The 13408-nt window shown below is 44.8% G+C and overlaps 1 protein-coding gene across 8 annotated transcripts in view; it reads right to left on the bottom strand.

Moving 5' to 3' along the window:
• RASAL2 (RAS protein activator like 2) overlaps window positions 1–13408 on the bottom strand; it is a 296425-nt gene that overhangs the window by 20964 nt on the left and 262053 nt on the right. For all 8 annotated transcript variants that reach the window (XM_073643347.1, XM_073643346.1, XM_073643345.1 and 5 more), the window contains 2 exons: window positions 2112–2256; window positions 1852–1996 (listed from right to left, as the gene is read on the bottom strand). In XM_073643347.1, coding sequence (XP_073499448.1) covers window positions 1852–1996; window positions 2112–2256 — 290 coding nt within the window. The remainder of the gene's footprint in view (window positions 1–1851; window positions 1997–2111; window positions 2257–13408) is intronic.

The following is a 13408-nucleotide window of genomic DNA, read 5'->3' on the forward strand; positions in this document are numbered from 1 at the left end:
GTGCTCAAACTAGCATTTTTTTCTTTCAATAGGTCCGCTATGTTCTTGACATTTTCGGGCTACCTGTGTTACGCCATCTGTTATGAGGCTACATTTTCCAAAAATCTCTGACAGCCTGCAGACAGTTTCCGAATTTACCTAACCCCGCTGAACACACTGCATTGCTCATGGAGTGGACATTTAAAGAGAAGCAGTCATATTTATTTTATTCTCTTTACCAATGGAAGATTGATATAATCTCGTTATAGAGCCTTGTAGGTACGAGTAGCTGCTGGCCATGAGAGCCCACTGGAATATAGCAATAAAGGCGCGTCTATGGAATAATTATATAATATATTTGAAAAGGGAATCTTTCAACAGGTTTTTGCTATGTAATCAGAGAACTGCATGGTGTAGGGGCTGAGACCCTGATTCCAGCGATGTGTCACTTCCTAGTCTGTGTTTTGCTGTTTCTGTAGTGTTTTATCAGGAGATTAACACTACAGGACTAGGTGTCTCGCCCCTCCTGGTCCAGCCACGCCCCCACACTGTAAACAGAAAGCAGCCAATCAGAGGTGTAGGCGGGGTTATACAGGGCTCAGCATTTCGAGCTCTGCTAGATCTGCAGCAGAGAAAACATGGATTCTATCACAACTGCTGCACATAGTAAACTAACTGCTACATCGCTGGAATTAGGGTCTCTGTCCCTTATCATGCTGCTCTCAGATTACATAGCTAATTCCTGCTGACATATTCCATTTAAAGGAAGTTTCCCGCTATAGATGAGAAGGGTAAAAAGTACTTTGTTTGTCTTTCTTTTCTTATAACTGTCGCACCATATGGAGCAAAGCTTCCTAAATGAGGCCCTTTAACCATCATTCTGACCCAATACAATTTAGTCAGCCTTGTGTGAATGGGCCATAAATGATCACTTGTATATGGTCGGTCATTTAACACCCATCAAACAGCATAATAACCCAAGGATATTATCTTACATATGCCTGTCACAAGGGGATTATGAAGTAGGGATTAGTGAACGGCAGGGGTTCCTCAAGATGATATTGCTCTTGAGAAGCAATGTTTAGCCTCGTCTGAACAAAAATCTCCTCTAGTTTGCTTGGCTAGATCAGGAGGGGGTTTTATTTCTATCTAATCGGCCCAGGTTTATTTATTAGGTTGAACTGGCCAACTTTGGCAGGACCGGTAGACAATCTTACAGGAAAAGCAAGGATTGGTCATGCAGAATTTTAAGACCCGATCCTTTAGTTTTCAGGGGTGACATGCCGATGAGGCTAACTCCCCTGCGCCCATTGAGAACATTTGATGGATCAATAGATGGATCAAAAGGAAGAGATGTCAGCCAAAACGAGCCTTGGGTCACCAGCTACAGAAGGTGTATGGCTGACCATTGATCATGAGCTTACAAAAGAACAGAAAAACCATTTAAAAAGGCCCTGTCTGGTCTCCTAATTTAGTAAAACAAAAAATTGCATTTCTCATGAAAAATTCTAGATCTTTTTCCCATAACTCTGTGTTGTGGCTTTTCAATTATTCCTCTAAATTGGCTATTATCAATTGGGAGTCCAATCAGTATAAAGGTGTATGGGGACACACACCTTTGAAAATGGGAAAGGTAACACCCAATTGTCACTTTATTCATACATTTCGAAGGGGAATAACAGAGGAACAATACAATGCAGAGTTCTAAGAAAAAAAGGGCTCCAGAACGGTTATATTATGGGGAGTAGAAGTATAAGGCGAGTCAGGAGATCAGACCGGTCCTCCACACATCACATTTCCTCATTAGGGCACAGGAGGAGATGTACACACCATGGTCTTCCTCTAGCACGTTGGACTCGTTGGGTTACTTACCAGTAGGAATTGATGATTTTACAGAAAGCCAGCTCGCAACACATCTTTAGGTTGCTCTGATGCTCATGGAGCTCGCTAGACGAACATTTACTGGGATCCACCTCGCAGTTCTCGTCTGACTCATACAGAGCCTTGATAAACTCCCCTGAGAGAGGAAATGGCAGATACAAAAACACAACGTGAAGAATAGATGGAGAGCAAAAAAAAAAATAAAAACACTATAAAGCAGCAGACAGGCATCGCAATATGCCGACACTTACCGAGAGCATCGTGCAGGTATTTCTGTCCCACCAATTTCAGATACTCCTCGATGGCTTTAGTGGCGAGTGTATTTTCCCTGAAGATTAAGACATCGTGGTCACCGCACCGGTCCACCTCTGACATCACCAGGTCGGTCAAGAAGTCCTATGAATAAAACACAGCACTTCAATAACGTTACGCTGTCATTAGATTAAGTTCTTTTCTTTCTAGAAGCAGCACCACTCTACAACTCATAGGCTGCATTTAGTATTGAAACTCAGCCTTCAATACCAGTCACAATGTGCTACAATATACGTAAAGAACAAATTCAATCCAAAAAATCCTCTAGGATATATATATATATATTTTTTTAAAAAAAGGTCTGTGCCAACTATTTACTCATGTGGTGCCAAAAGACCTAAACTGGCAGCTCCTGAACTGAAACACCTGGCCTGGCATACAGGGAAAGAAACCTTCCTGTGCAGAAGAACATATATCCATGTAAGTATGAAGAAATGGTGAATACGTTCTTTATAGTTCACTGTAACCTGGACGCCATAGCTTCCTAAGTCTGGAGAATAATTATGTATGTATACAGAGCAATGGCCACTGTAGATGTATACTCTGCATTCCCAGGTATACATTGGAATAGGATTACAAAAGTGACCAAACTGGGAAATAATATGGTTCGTATATTCAACAACAGTGTCCATCATTTCCATGCCATTAATTTACCAGTGAGATATATAGTTACAGCAGTGCAGAAATGTGGCGGATGATCTAGAGGGAGGTACAGGGAGGCAGGTGGCAATCAACAGCGAGGCGGGGGGACGGCAATCAACAGCGAGGCGGGGGGACAATCAACAGCGAGGCGGGGGGACAATCAACAGCGAGGCGGGGGGGGCAATCAACAGCGAGGCGGGGGGGGGCAATCAACAGCGAGGCAGGGGGGCAGACAACAGCGAGGCAGGGGGGCAGACAACAGCGAGGCAGGGGGGCAGACAACAGCGAGGCAGGGGGGCAGACAACAGCGAGGCAGGGGGGCAGACAACAGCGAGGCAGGGGGGCAGACAACAGCGAGGCAGGGGGGCAGACAACAGCGAGGCAGGGGGGCAGACAACAGCGAGGCAGGGGGGCAGACAACAGCGAGGCAGGGGGGCAGACAACAGCGAGGCAGGGGGGCAGACAACAGCGAGGCAGGGGGGCAGACAACAGCGAGGCAGGGGGGCAGACAACAGCGAGGCAGGGGGGCAGACAACAGCGAGGCAGGGGGGCAGACAACAGCGAGTGAGGGGGGCAGACAACAGCGAGTGAGGGGGGCAGACAACAGCGAGTGAGGGGGCAGACAACAGCGAGTGAGGGGGGCAGACAACAGCGAGTGAGGGGGGCAGACAACAGCGAGTGAGGGGGGCAGACAACAGCGAGTGAGGGGGGCAGACAACAGCGAGTGAGGGGGGCAGACAACAGCGAGTGAGGGGGGCAGACAACAGCGAGTGAGGGGGGCAGACAACAGCGAGTGAGGGGGGCAGACAACAGCGAGTGAGGAGGGCAGACAACAGCGAGTGAGGGGGGCAGACAACAGCGAGTGAGGGGGGCAGACAACAGCGAGGCAGGGGGGCAGACAACAGCGAGGCAGGGGGGCAGACAACAGCGAGGCAGGGGGGCAGACAACAGCGAGGCAGGGGGGCAGACAACAGCGAGGCAGGGGGGCAGACAACAGCGAGGCAGGGGGGCAGACAACAGCGAGGCAGGGGGGCAGACAACAGCGAGGCAGGGGGGCAGACAACAGCGAGGCAGGGGGGCAGACAACAGCGAGGCAGGGGGGCAGACAACAGCGAGGCAGGGGGGCAGACAACAGCGAGGCAGGGGGGCAGACAACAGCGAGGCAGGGGGGCAGACAACAGCGAGGCAGGGGGGCAGACAACAGCGAGGCAGGGGGGCAGACAACAGCGAGGCAGGGGGGCAGACAACAGCGAGGCAGGGGGGCAGACAACAGCGAGGCAGGGGGGCAGACAACAGCGAGGCAGGGGGGCAGACAACAGCGAGGCAGGGGGGCAGACAACAGCGAGGCAGGGGGGCAGACAACAGCGAGGCAGGGGGGCAGACAACAGCGAGGCAGGGGGGCAGACAACAGCGAGGCAATCAACAGCGAGGCAGGAAGGCAGACAACAGTGAGGCGGGGGGAGGCAGACAACAGTGAGGCGGGGGGAGGCAGACAACAGTGAGGCGGGGGGAGGCAGTCAACAGAGAGGTGAGGGGAGGCAGACAACTGGGGTTCTTTCTCCAACTGTATTCTATGGTAAAGGGGACTTCCCATTATTTAGGAAATGAATTAGCAATAGGAAATAAAAATAAATAGAATTAGAGCAAATATTACTGATTGGTTAAAACAGCCCCTCCTCCAGTGTCGCTCCAGTGCTGATGCTCCGCTAATCCCTGCCAGCCTTTGCTTATTCAACGTGCCACAGATACAAATAACTGCTGCAGCCAATCATTGGCCACAGCAGTCACTAAAGTTAGTGATTGGCTGCAGAGGTCGCATGGAAAGCACTTGATTGTTGCAGAAAGAAAAAAATAAAGAAACTAAAACTCATAGGGTCCATTCAGCATTTGCAGTTTTTAAATTCACTTTTTTTTTGTTGTTTTGTGCCAAATTCTTCAAACTTGTGCACGGAGGTTCATAAATTTTGCACAAAATAAAAACATGCTTTAACCTTTTCTGCGACTTTTTTAAGCTCAAAAAGTCACAAGTTCCGATAAAATGTTGCAAAACTAAACACAAAACAAATCCAGGCGTACATTAAAATCACTACCGGAATACATTTATGGCATTCTTTTGTGACTTTTTAAAAAGTTGCAACTGATGAAAGTCTGAAAAAATATGGAAATGCCAAACCCCATCCACAGTGAAGAACATTAAAAAGTAAACAAACACATAAAATAAAACTTTAAAAAAAATAGTAAATCAAAAGAAAAATGAGGTGCAAATGAAAAACAGGCAAAAAAAAAAACAAATAACACCAAAAACTAAAAATGGGCAACTGCAATAAAGAATCAGGTGCAAGGTTCTAAGAAAGAATGTTTCAGAATCATTAATTGATGAAGAATGCAGATATTTATTACCCGCAGTGGTCAGCCTGGGCGCAACATGTGGACCCAAAAATAGTGAAGGGCATCTACAATCATCCTATTATGGAGAGGATATTATAAAGACGACTGCAGGGTCTCCTATTCCCTCCCTGCACGTTCCCAAACTTCTGCTAGGACTCACATGTTCTAACAAATGGCAGTAATGAAAGCCACGTGCACAGACCGCTCACAGCGCAGTTCCTGATAAGTGTACGCTCTGCCCAAAAATTGACAAAAATTATGGTGAAATTAAATCTTGCGATGCTGCAGAACAATCGGGTTTTTATGTGATGTTTCTATGAGCAATTACATCTATTCATTGCGCGTTGCAGCGATCTTTATGTAAACTACAGGAAAAAAAAACAACCACAAAAAAAAAAAGAGAAGTCATTGGAAATTTACTGGTGAGAAATGTTCTCCGAAAGCTCGACAATCTGTAATACAAGCCCGACAAACACTTCCAAGTGCTCAGCGTGTGAACTCCGAGATGTCGACGCAAGTAATCAGTATAATAAAAACGGATCACAAAGGGATTAATCAGAAGATTAACTTCAGCGGAATAATTACTTTGTGGGTTTTTTTCTCCACTTTTTCCAAACGAACAAAAACATTTAGCGCCATTCAGAGTCACAAAGGAAAGTTTACGTCTTTGTACTTGAAGGAAAGCAATGATCAGCATAGAAATGTTACACTCGCATCCTGAGAAATTCAGGTTAGCTGCAGTTAAAGTGCACAGATCCTTTACCAAAGAAAAACCCGTAGAAAAGCCTGGTCTTGTCCACCTCTGATATACTAGTCTACAATGTCCAGGAACTGTCCTAATTCTCATACTTGGTATATTGCCATCAACTCTTTTAAGGTGGACGTTTTTTCTTTATCTCCACTCTACCAGAACTATAGGTGTTGGATCAACCCATTCCTCATTTCCCAGCATATGCCTGGTCTGAACTGAAAGCCTCTTTGTTATGCAGTCTGCAATCTCTTCATATAAAAATTATGTTGTCCACCAAACAATCACTTCAAAGTGCCGGCCACTAGGTGTCTCCCTTCAATCTAACTAGCTGTTCGCTGCCTGTTGTCGAGTGTAATCCGTCTCTAGCAGAAGAGGGTAGATTTTTGTGTCTCGGCTCATGCTCTCCTGTCTAACTGCATAAAGGCAAAACAGAGAGACAGCTTTCAGTTCAGGGCAGGTATACCATTAGACAAAGCAGAAGCAGTGTCTGGTGGGAGATGAGCTGACAAGTTAGTTTTAGCACCTATAGTGCTGGCAGAATACTCATTAGGAGGAAATAGCCGATGAAAAAGACTAGTATGCGCACCAAAAGCAGTTTTATCTGGTTGTGGGGGATAGGGTCAGTAAGGCCCTGTGAGTCTATGGGTTATTGTGTTAAATGACAAGATTTAAAGGAGTTGGTCTAAAATTAGAAGAAAAAAAAAAAAGATTTGTTTTGAAATTTTCCCCCCCCGGAAACAGTGCCATTTTTGCCTAGTGGTTGCGTTTGGTATTGTAGCTATGTACAAGTTAAACAGACGAAAACAAGAAACAAAAAATAGTAATAATCCAGATCAACCCCTTTAAAAAAATGTGTTTTAAGGGAAAACATTTCATCAGGTGTGGTCACTATGGAGTCTTTGAAATAAAAGGGACAATATTAGCAAACAATAAAAACCCTTTATGGGAAAGCAGAGTGAAGCGCAGAGGATTTGCAGGTATCAACAGATCTAAATGTCTTACACTGATGCCGTGCGTGTCGTGTAGCAGTGGTTGGTACACCAGGGACCTTACTAACGCAAGGTACAAATATAGCAGTGTGTCTATGGAAACATGGGGCCGAGGTATTGTGCGCAGCTATTCGAGAACGGCTGTGTCCCTGAATGTTAGCATCATACAGGAAAGCAGCCTGAGAAATATGGGAGGCATCAGGGCTGCCATTATCTTAGTGCCGCGCTGTAAACCTGCGTTATTATAGTGTCTGTAGGCAGCGACGGGTCATCAGCACTAAAATCACTGACAAGCAGCAATAACTATCTTCAGTATCGCTTTCTCGGTAAGAGATACGGCACTGCGCAGACATTTCTGTAGGAAAGTGACAAAAAAAGGAAATCTTGCTGCTTTCTGTGTTATCCATTGGGCTGTATGTGAATAATGGCGCCAATACACTGTAGATAACAGTCTGCGGCTGACCGCCATCTCCCCCGACCGGCCATACACATGAGCACTCAATCAGGGCGAGTGTGCACGTGTTTTTCAGTGGGGATGAGTAGATATATTTTCACTTTTTGGTCTGTTTCCTAATGATATCTATTTTGGGTGGGTAGAGGCTACAATGACAGGCATTTTATATGTCACCTAACTTTCCCAAAAGCAGATATTACTAAGAGAAGGAACTCTGTGTCGGCACTCGCGAGCCCGGGACTCTCGTGTTGTTATGTCACAGGAGCCCTGAACACAATCAGCGCTGGCGTCACTGTCCCCACCTTCAGGTAAATTGATCATCAAGAGGAAGTCAGAGATCAGCTGCAGCCCGGACTTACTGTTGATGTTTAATATGTCTGTAGGCGGAGACTGTGATGCCACACGAGAGTCCCGGGACCGCGAATGCCGACACCGGAGGCGAGTATAAGTGTTTTTATTTTAACAGGGCCGAACATGAGGAATGAGAAAGAGTTGTACTAGTAGTGGACAATCCCTTTAAGTATTTTTTTCAATGTCAGCATTTAATCACACGATTAAAAGGGAGTGAAAATGACTGTTCAAACCAAGCACAGGTGCTCTGTGCACCTTCCCACCTACTTGTTTTATACCTATCTCAATCTTCCTTTTCATTGACTGATAGCCAGGGGAGGGCAAAAGGTGGAAAAGAAGAGAGCTGCTCGGCCACCTCAAGAGGGGCACCGAGTGCATGTGCTTGGTTTGAACAGTCATTTTGTTTCAACACGCTCTATTTAACAGGAACCTACAAACAGCCCTTGCTGAAGCTTATATGGGGGCTAAGGCATCCAACACCATTATCAGGGTCACAGCTGCTCGCACTGTTCTAGGGGTCACTGCAGCAGACCACGAGGGGCTATTGCGACGGATGTTGATATAGGATGGGGAGGAGTCACTGAAGCCATCACTGCTTCATCTCAGCTTTGAAAAATTGCATGATCAAGAGCGGTATAATAAAAGATATGCAAAAAAACATCTAATAGAAAAGCAATAAATGTACTAAAATTAATATTTCTTATAAGTGAAAGCCATAAGGGATGACATGACACATTTCGGTGTGTACCTGTCCTTTCACCATAATGTGTACAAAAGCAAAGTTTTGCTGCCCTCATCTCCCACAAGTTAAAACGGCTTTTTGTACACGTATCAGTCTAATATGTCCAGGAACTGCTAAGTAACTTGCCATCAATTCTTTTCAACATTCTTACAGCACTCTATGTGAAGGAACATCCTTTTCTTCAATTTCATTTTATCAATGGTTTGCCTGCCCAGACCTGAAAGCCCACCTCTCTAGGATGCCTGTTGCATTTTGACAAATAGGAGAGCAAGAGTGCAAAGACAAAAACTCTCCCCCACTTCCTGTAATCCATCTTCGCTCGGTATCTCTACTGCTGGAGATGGATTATACTTGACAATGGCAGCGGACTGAAAATTAGATAGAAGGGAGACACCTGGCGGCTGGCACTTTAGGGTGAGTTTTCAGGGGTAACAACAATTTTTGCATAAAGTATTTTCTCAGCCCATCAAAAGAGATCATGTCTGAAAATACGGAGGCATTGAAGAGTATTTTACATAGAGACTTTGTTACTATTCCCCATGAAACTCGTAGTGTAACATGCAGGCATATTCGTTTTTTTACTCTGCACAAATAAATAAGGGGACAGTCATGATCTCTGTCAAGGAAAAGTGAAATATTATATGTTGACCCACTAGAACAGAACTCTTAATGGACAGCAGACATTACAGGACGCACGCTTGTATTACCAATCAATAGTCATAAAAGCAAGAGGAGCTGCATATAATGTGTGTCTTCTACCAACTGTAATCATCCAAGCTAATGTGCTGGTGTATCAAAGCCTGAAAATTATTAAAAAAAAGGCCCCACGGCTCCTCACTTCTCATGGATGTATTGCATTGATATTTTAACATCAAAATGGAAAAATAAAAAAGCCGTACAACAGGCATGATGGCATAATGATTGGCCACTTTTTTGGATACGGTGCTTTATTGGTACATTATGAAGTGAGACTGACTACAATAGTACACCTGTGTTTGTTTTCTTAAATCTTGCCTTGTTCAACCCATTACTAGATTATGTAAAGGGATAGCCTAGGGTTGCAAAATCAGTGCCACTCCTATTCACAGGTTGGGTGTGGTATAGCAGCAAGGCTCCCTTGATGTGAATAGGGTAGAATGTTTTTATTTTTGGTGTTAATTTTTAAAGCAGATCAGCCATGTTTTTCTAATCCTAGCCAACCCCTATAACATAGGATTGGTAGAGAAGTCGCTTCTTTTTGCATTTAGTAAAATTCTGAGTAAACCAGCAGAATGCTTAGGTGCATCACAAGAGGAACTTCCACCAGATAAAGTCTCATAAGATTTAAATACATCATTTTTTTTTTGAAAAGTGGCAGAATCAAGGTACTAATATTACAATTTACTGTACAAATCAGCTGTACTGTACAGCTGATGAACTACAAATTACTGTACAGCTGATGAACTACAAATTACTGTACAGCTGATGAACTGGTTAAAACTAACAGAATGGTAATATCACTTTTAAGCAGGTCTTGGATAGTCTCCAATCTACTCTAAAATCTCTCTACTTATGGTAAATATTTCCTGCCATCACTTTTCTATATTTGTATAGTTTAATTCTACTCTTGTAAGCACATTAATTTCATTGCTTAGACTTCTGTAGAAGTTATGATACAGATAGTCGTAAGTAGTTGTAGCGAAACAGTTGACATGTAAATCTGCACAGTCACAATAATGAAAACTGAAGAGCAAATCCGGGTTTGTTAAAGGATAAGACACACTGCGGTGGTGGCCATTCGTAATAGCTACTGAGCATTTATCACGTGGAGGAGACAAAGTAGCTCAGAAATGGTTAACAATTGAAGGGAAGTCGAAAAGTCTCTGCAATTATTGAAACACAGGTTTAAAGAAGACCAGTCATCAGATCAAAAGTGGCCACTTATTGCCCTTATTTTAATCCCGCTCCTCCCCTGAACATACCAATGTTTGTTTCTTTTAAATCCGCCATACGGTTCCAGAAATATGGGCTTTTTTATTTAGTGCTAATTTTTATTTAGTCTTCCCTGAGGAGGCGTGGCTCACAGGGTAATAATGCAGAAGACACGCCCCCAGAGAATCCCACCAGCCACGCCCCCTTAGGAAAGAACATAAAAATTAACACTAAATAAAAAGACCAATATCTCAGGAACCGTAAGGCGGATTTAAGAAAAACAAAAAACTGTGTACTCAAGGGAGCATCGGGAATAAAATAAGAGCAAAAACTGGCCACTTTTCACCAGGTGATAGGTCTCCTTTAAGGGCTTCTAACTACCTGAAATATCATGTCTATTTTTTAACCCTTTGTGATACCGTACAGGTATCTTAGTAGAGTAGATTTCTTATAAAAAATTTGTATCCATTGCCTCCTATCACCCAGCTACGACAGCGCACACGTACTTCACATCCCATGGTAGTTAATGTGCTTTCCCAATTAGGTGTTTGGTTGCTATGGGCATGAAGGTTATTTATAAAGCTTTCTAATTGGGAAATCACCTGTGCCTATTACATAAAAGCATTAGAGGACGGTGCCTTTACAAAGCCTATAAAATGTCCTTGCTGATATTAGCAATTTAACAGGAGCCCGGCTACGTGGCCAACAGACCGATCGTTAAAGATGGTTGTTTTAATAAAACTTGTGGCATTTCTGTGGGTCACTGGAGAGTCGGGCAAATAAAGATAGTGAGAAATGCTCCGAGCTGAAATCTTCACTGGTTACCGAGCTGGAACATAACAGATCTGATATACTGACATCAATACAAACCCTTCCCAAGACTGCAATTCTTCCCATGCATTATGGGCTGCCCGACTCAAAGAGTTAGGTTCTCTGTCTCTTAAACACCACAAAAAGCATCATTTATCTGGGGAGGCGTTACATATATCTGGAGATGGGAAACTTTCATTTAACTGAACAACGATCTGCAGTAATAAAGTCTTTAATACATTCCCAAACTCATGGCGGCAAACTTTCAGAAGCGCTTACGAACACCAACTCCTGCCTGCAGATGATAGGAGTTGTATCAAAAAGATTTGCAGGACCCTGGTCCAGTGGCCATGTTGGTAGTCAGTAGCCACCGGACCACAACCCTGCAAAACGTCTTCATACCCATCGTTCTGGCACAATATGCATTCATCTACTAATCTACATGCCGGCGTCCCTGGCGCCTCTTGAAGCAGCTTCTGGCGGCCATGGGCTACTGACCATGATCCTACAAATCTTCGAGTTGTTTTGATTATTTTGCTATAAAATCGGGTGGTCCTCATTTTGAAATTAAAGTGGCCTGGTGACCCATCTGATCATCTCAGGTTTGGCATCTAAAATCCCTAAGGATCAGCAGGCACAGAGGAGGGACAATGATCCAGCCATAAATTTCCACCCGCGGTTGCTGTAACATAAGAATTTTGGATCGATTTATAGACATTATGGGATATGTGACCAACACGTGCATAAGGAACAGAAACTGGGATAGAACTGAGGACACTTAGAGCAGAATGCTGTGGTTTTTTGGATGGAAGGTCTGAGGTCCACACTGTCCCAGACTGGATGCATCACGTACATTTAGCCAAAATATTCTCTATACAATAGAAAACACCACCGCATATTACTGTGCTGCCGATGTCTCCATGTAGCTCTAGTATAATAATAAAAAATGCACCAAAAACATTCCTCGTGTGGTCCCACGAGCACAGAAACATGGAACGACATAAGCTTAAGTGCCGGAGAAGCAGCAACATCCATGTACAACCTGTGAGTGTGTCTGAGCTCTTGCGAAACATTTCTCTATTCTATATCAGAAGATATCAGGGGTAACAATAAAGTTGTTTCAGTGCGAAATTTCCTAAGGTGTATAAAATTAGGAAGAAGTAGGGCAGCAAAAAAAGTTGCGATCTGCTAAATCAGTGCAGGTTTTATAGTCGCCCTCGAGGGTCGCAGGAAAAGGGGCTGTCATTGTGGAAACCACATAGGTGGCTATAATCCAACCACACTTTCTCCATGCAGTTTGATGAAGGACCCTTGAGGTCTGAAACGTCGCTTGTTTTTTTGTGAGGCTGGAGCTACAAAACCCGCACTGATTTAGTATCGCGGCGTCCTGTCCTACTTTCTGCATCTTATTCGACCCGGTGGGACTTGAACCAAGCTCTACATTAGGAGAAGAAGAGGGGACTGCCTGAACAACACATCAGATATTCCCTTTAAGTATAAAAACACATTTTAGTTCCAATTCTGACTCTGTGGAACAGAATATCGGTCTCTTGGTAATGTACAAGAAGCAATTTGTCTTATTTTATGTAAAAGGTCATTGCTTGGAGCTAATGAGACGAAAAAGTAACCCTAACAAAAACATTTAAAAAGATCAAAAGTCATAGATACATTTACTACCAAGGTTAGACCTGTGCCTTCCAGAGCAAAAAGATTTGCATGATGTAGCCCTGAACTCCGTGGCATCCAGACCATGGTCCTCGGCCCGCACTGGAATGCCGGCATCCAGACCATGGTCCTCGGCCCGCACTGGAAGGCCGGCATCCAGGCCATGGTCCTCGGCCCGCACTGGAAGGCCGGCATCCAGGCCATGGTCCTCGGCCCACACTCAGGCCATGGTCCTCGGCCAGCACTGGAATGCCGGCATCCAGGCCATGGTCCTCGGCCAGCACTGGAATGCCGGCATCCAGGCCATGGTCCTCGGCCAGCACTGGAATGCCGGCATCCAGGCCATGGTCCTCGGCCAGCACTGGAATGCCGGCATCCAGGCCATGGTCCTTGGCCAGCACTGGAATGCCGGCATCCAGGCCATGGTCCTCGGCCAGCACTGGAATGCCGGCATCCAGGCAATGGTCCTCGGCCAGCACTGGAATGCCGGCATCCAGGCCATGGTCCTCGGCCAGCACTGGAATGCCGGCATC

The sequence above is a fragment of the Phyllobates terribilis genome, unplaced genomic scaffold, assembly GCF_046119375.1.
Source record: "Phyllobates terribilis strain yellow unplaced genomic scaffold, ASM4611937v1 Scaffold_8__6_contigs__length_399053987, whole genome shotgun sequence".
Lineage (NCBI taxonomy): Eukaryota > Metazoa > Chordata > Amphibia > Anura > Dendrobatidae > Phyllobates > Phyllobates terribilis.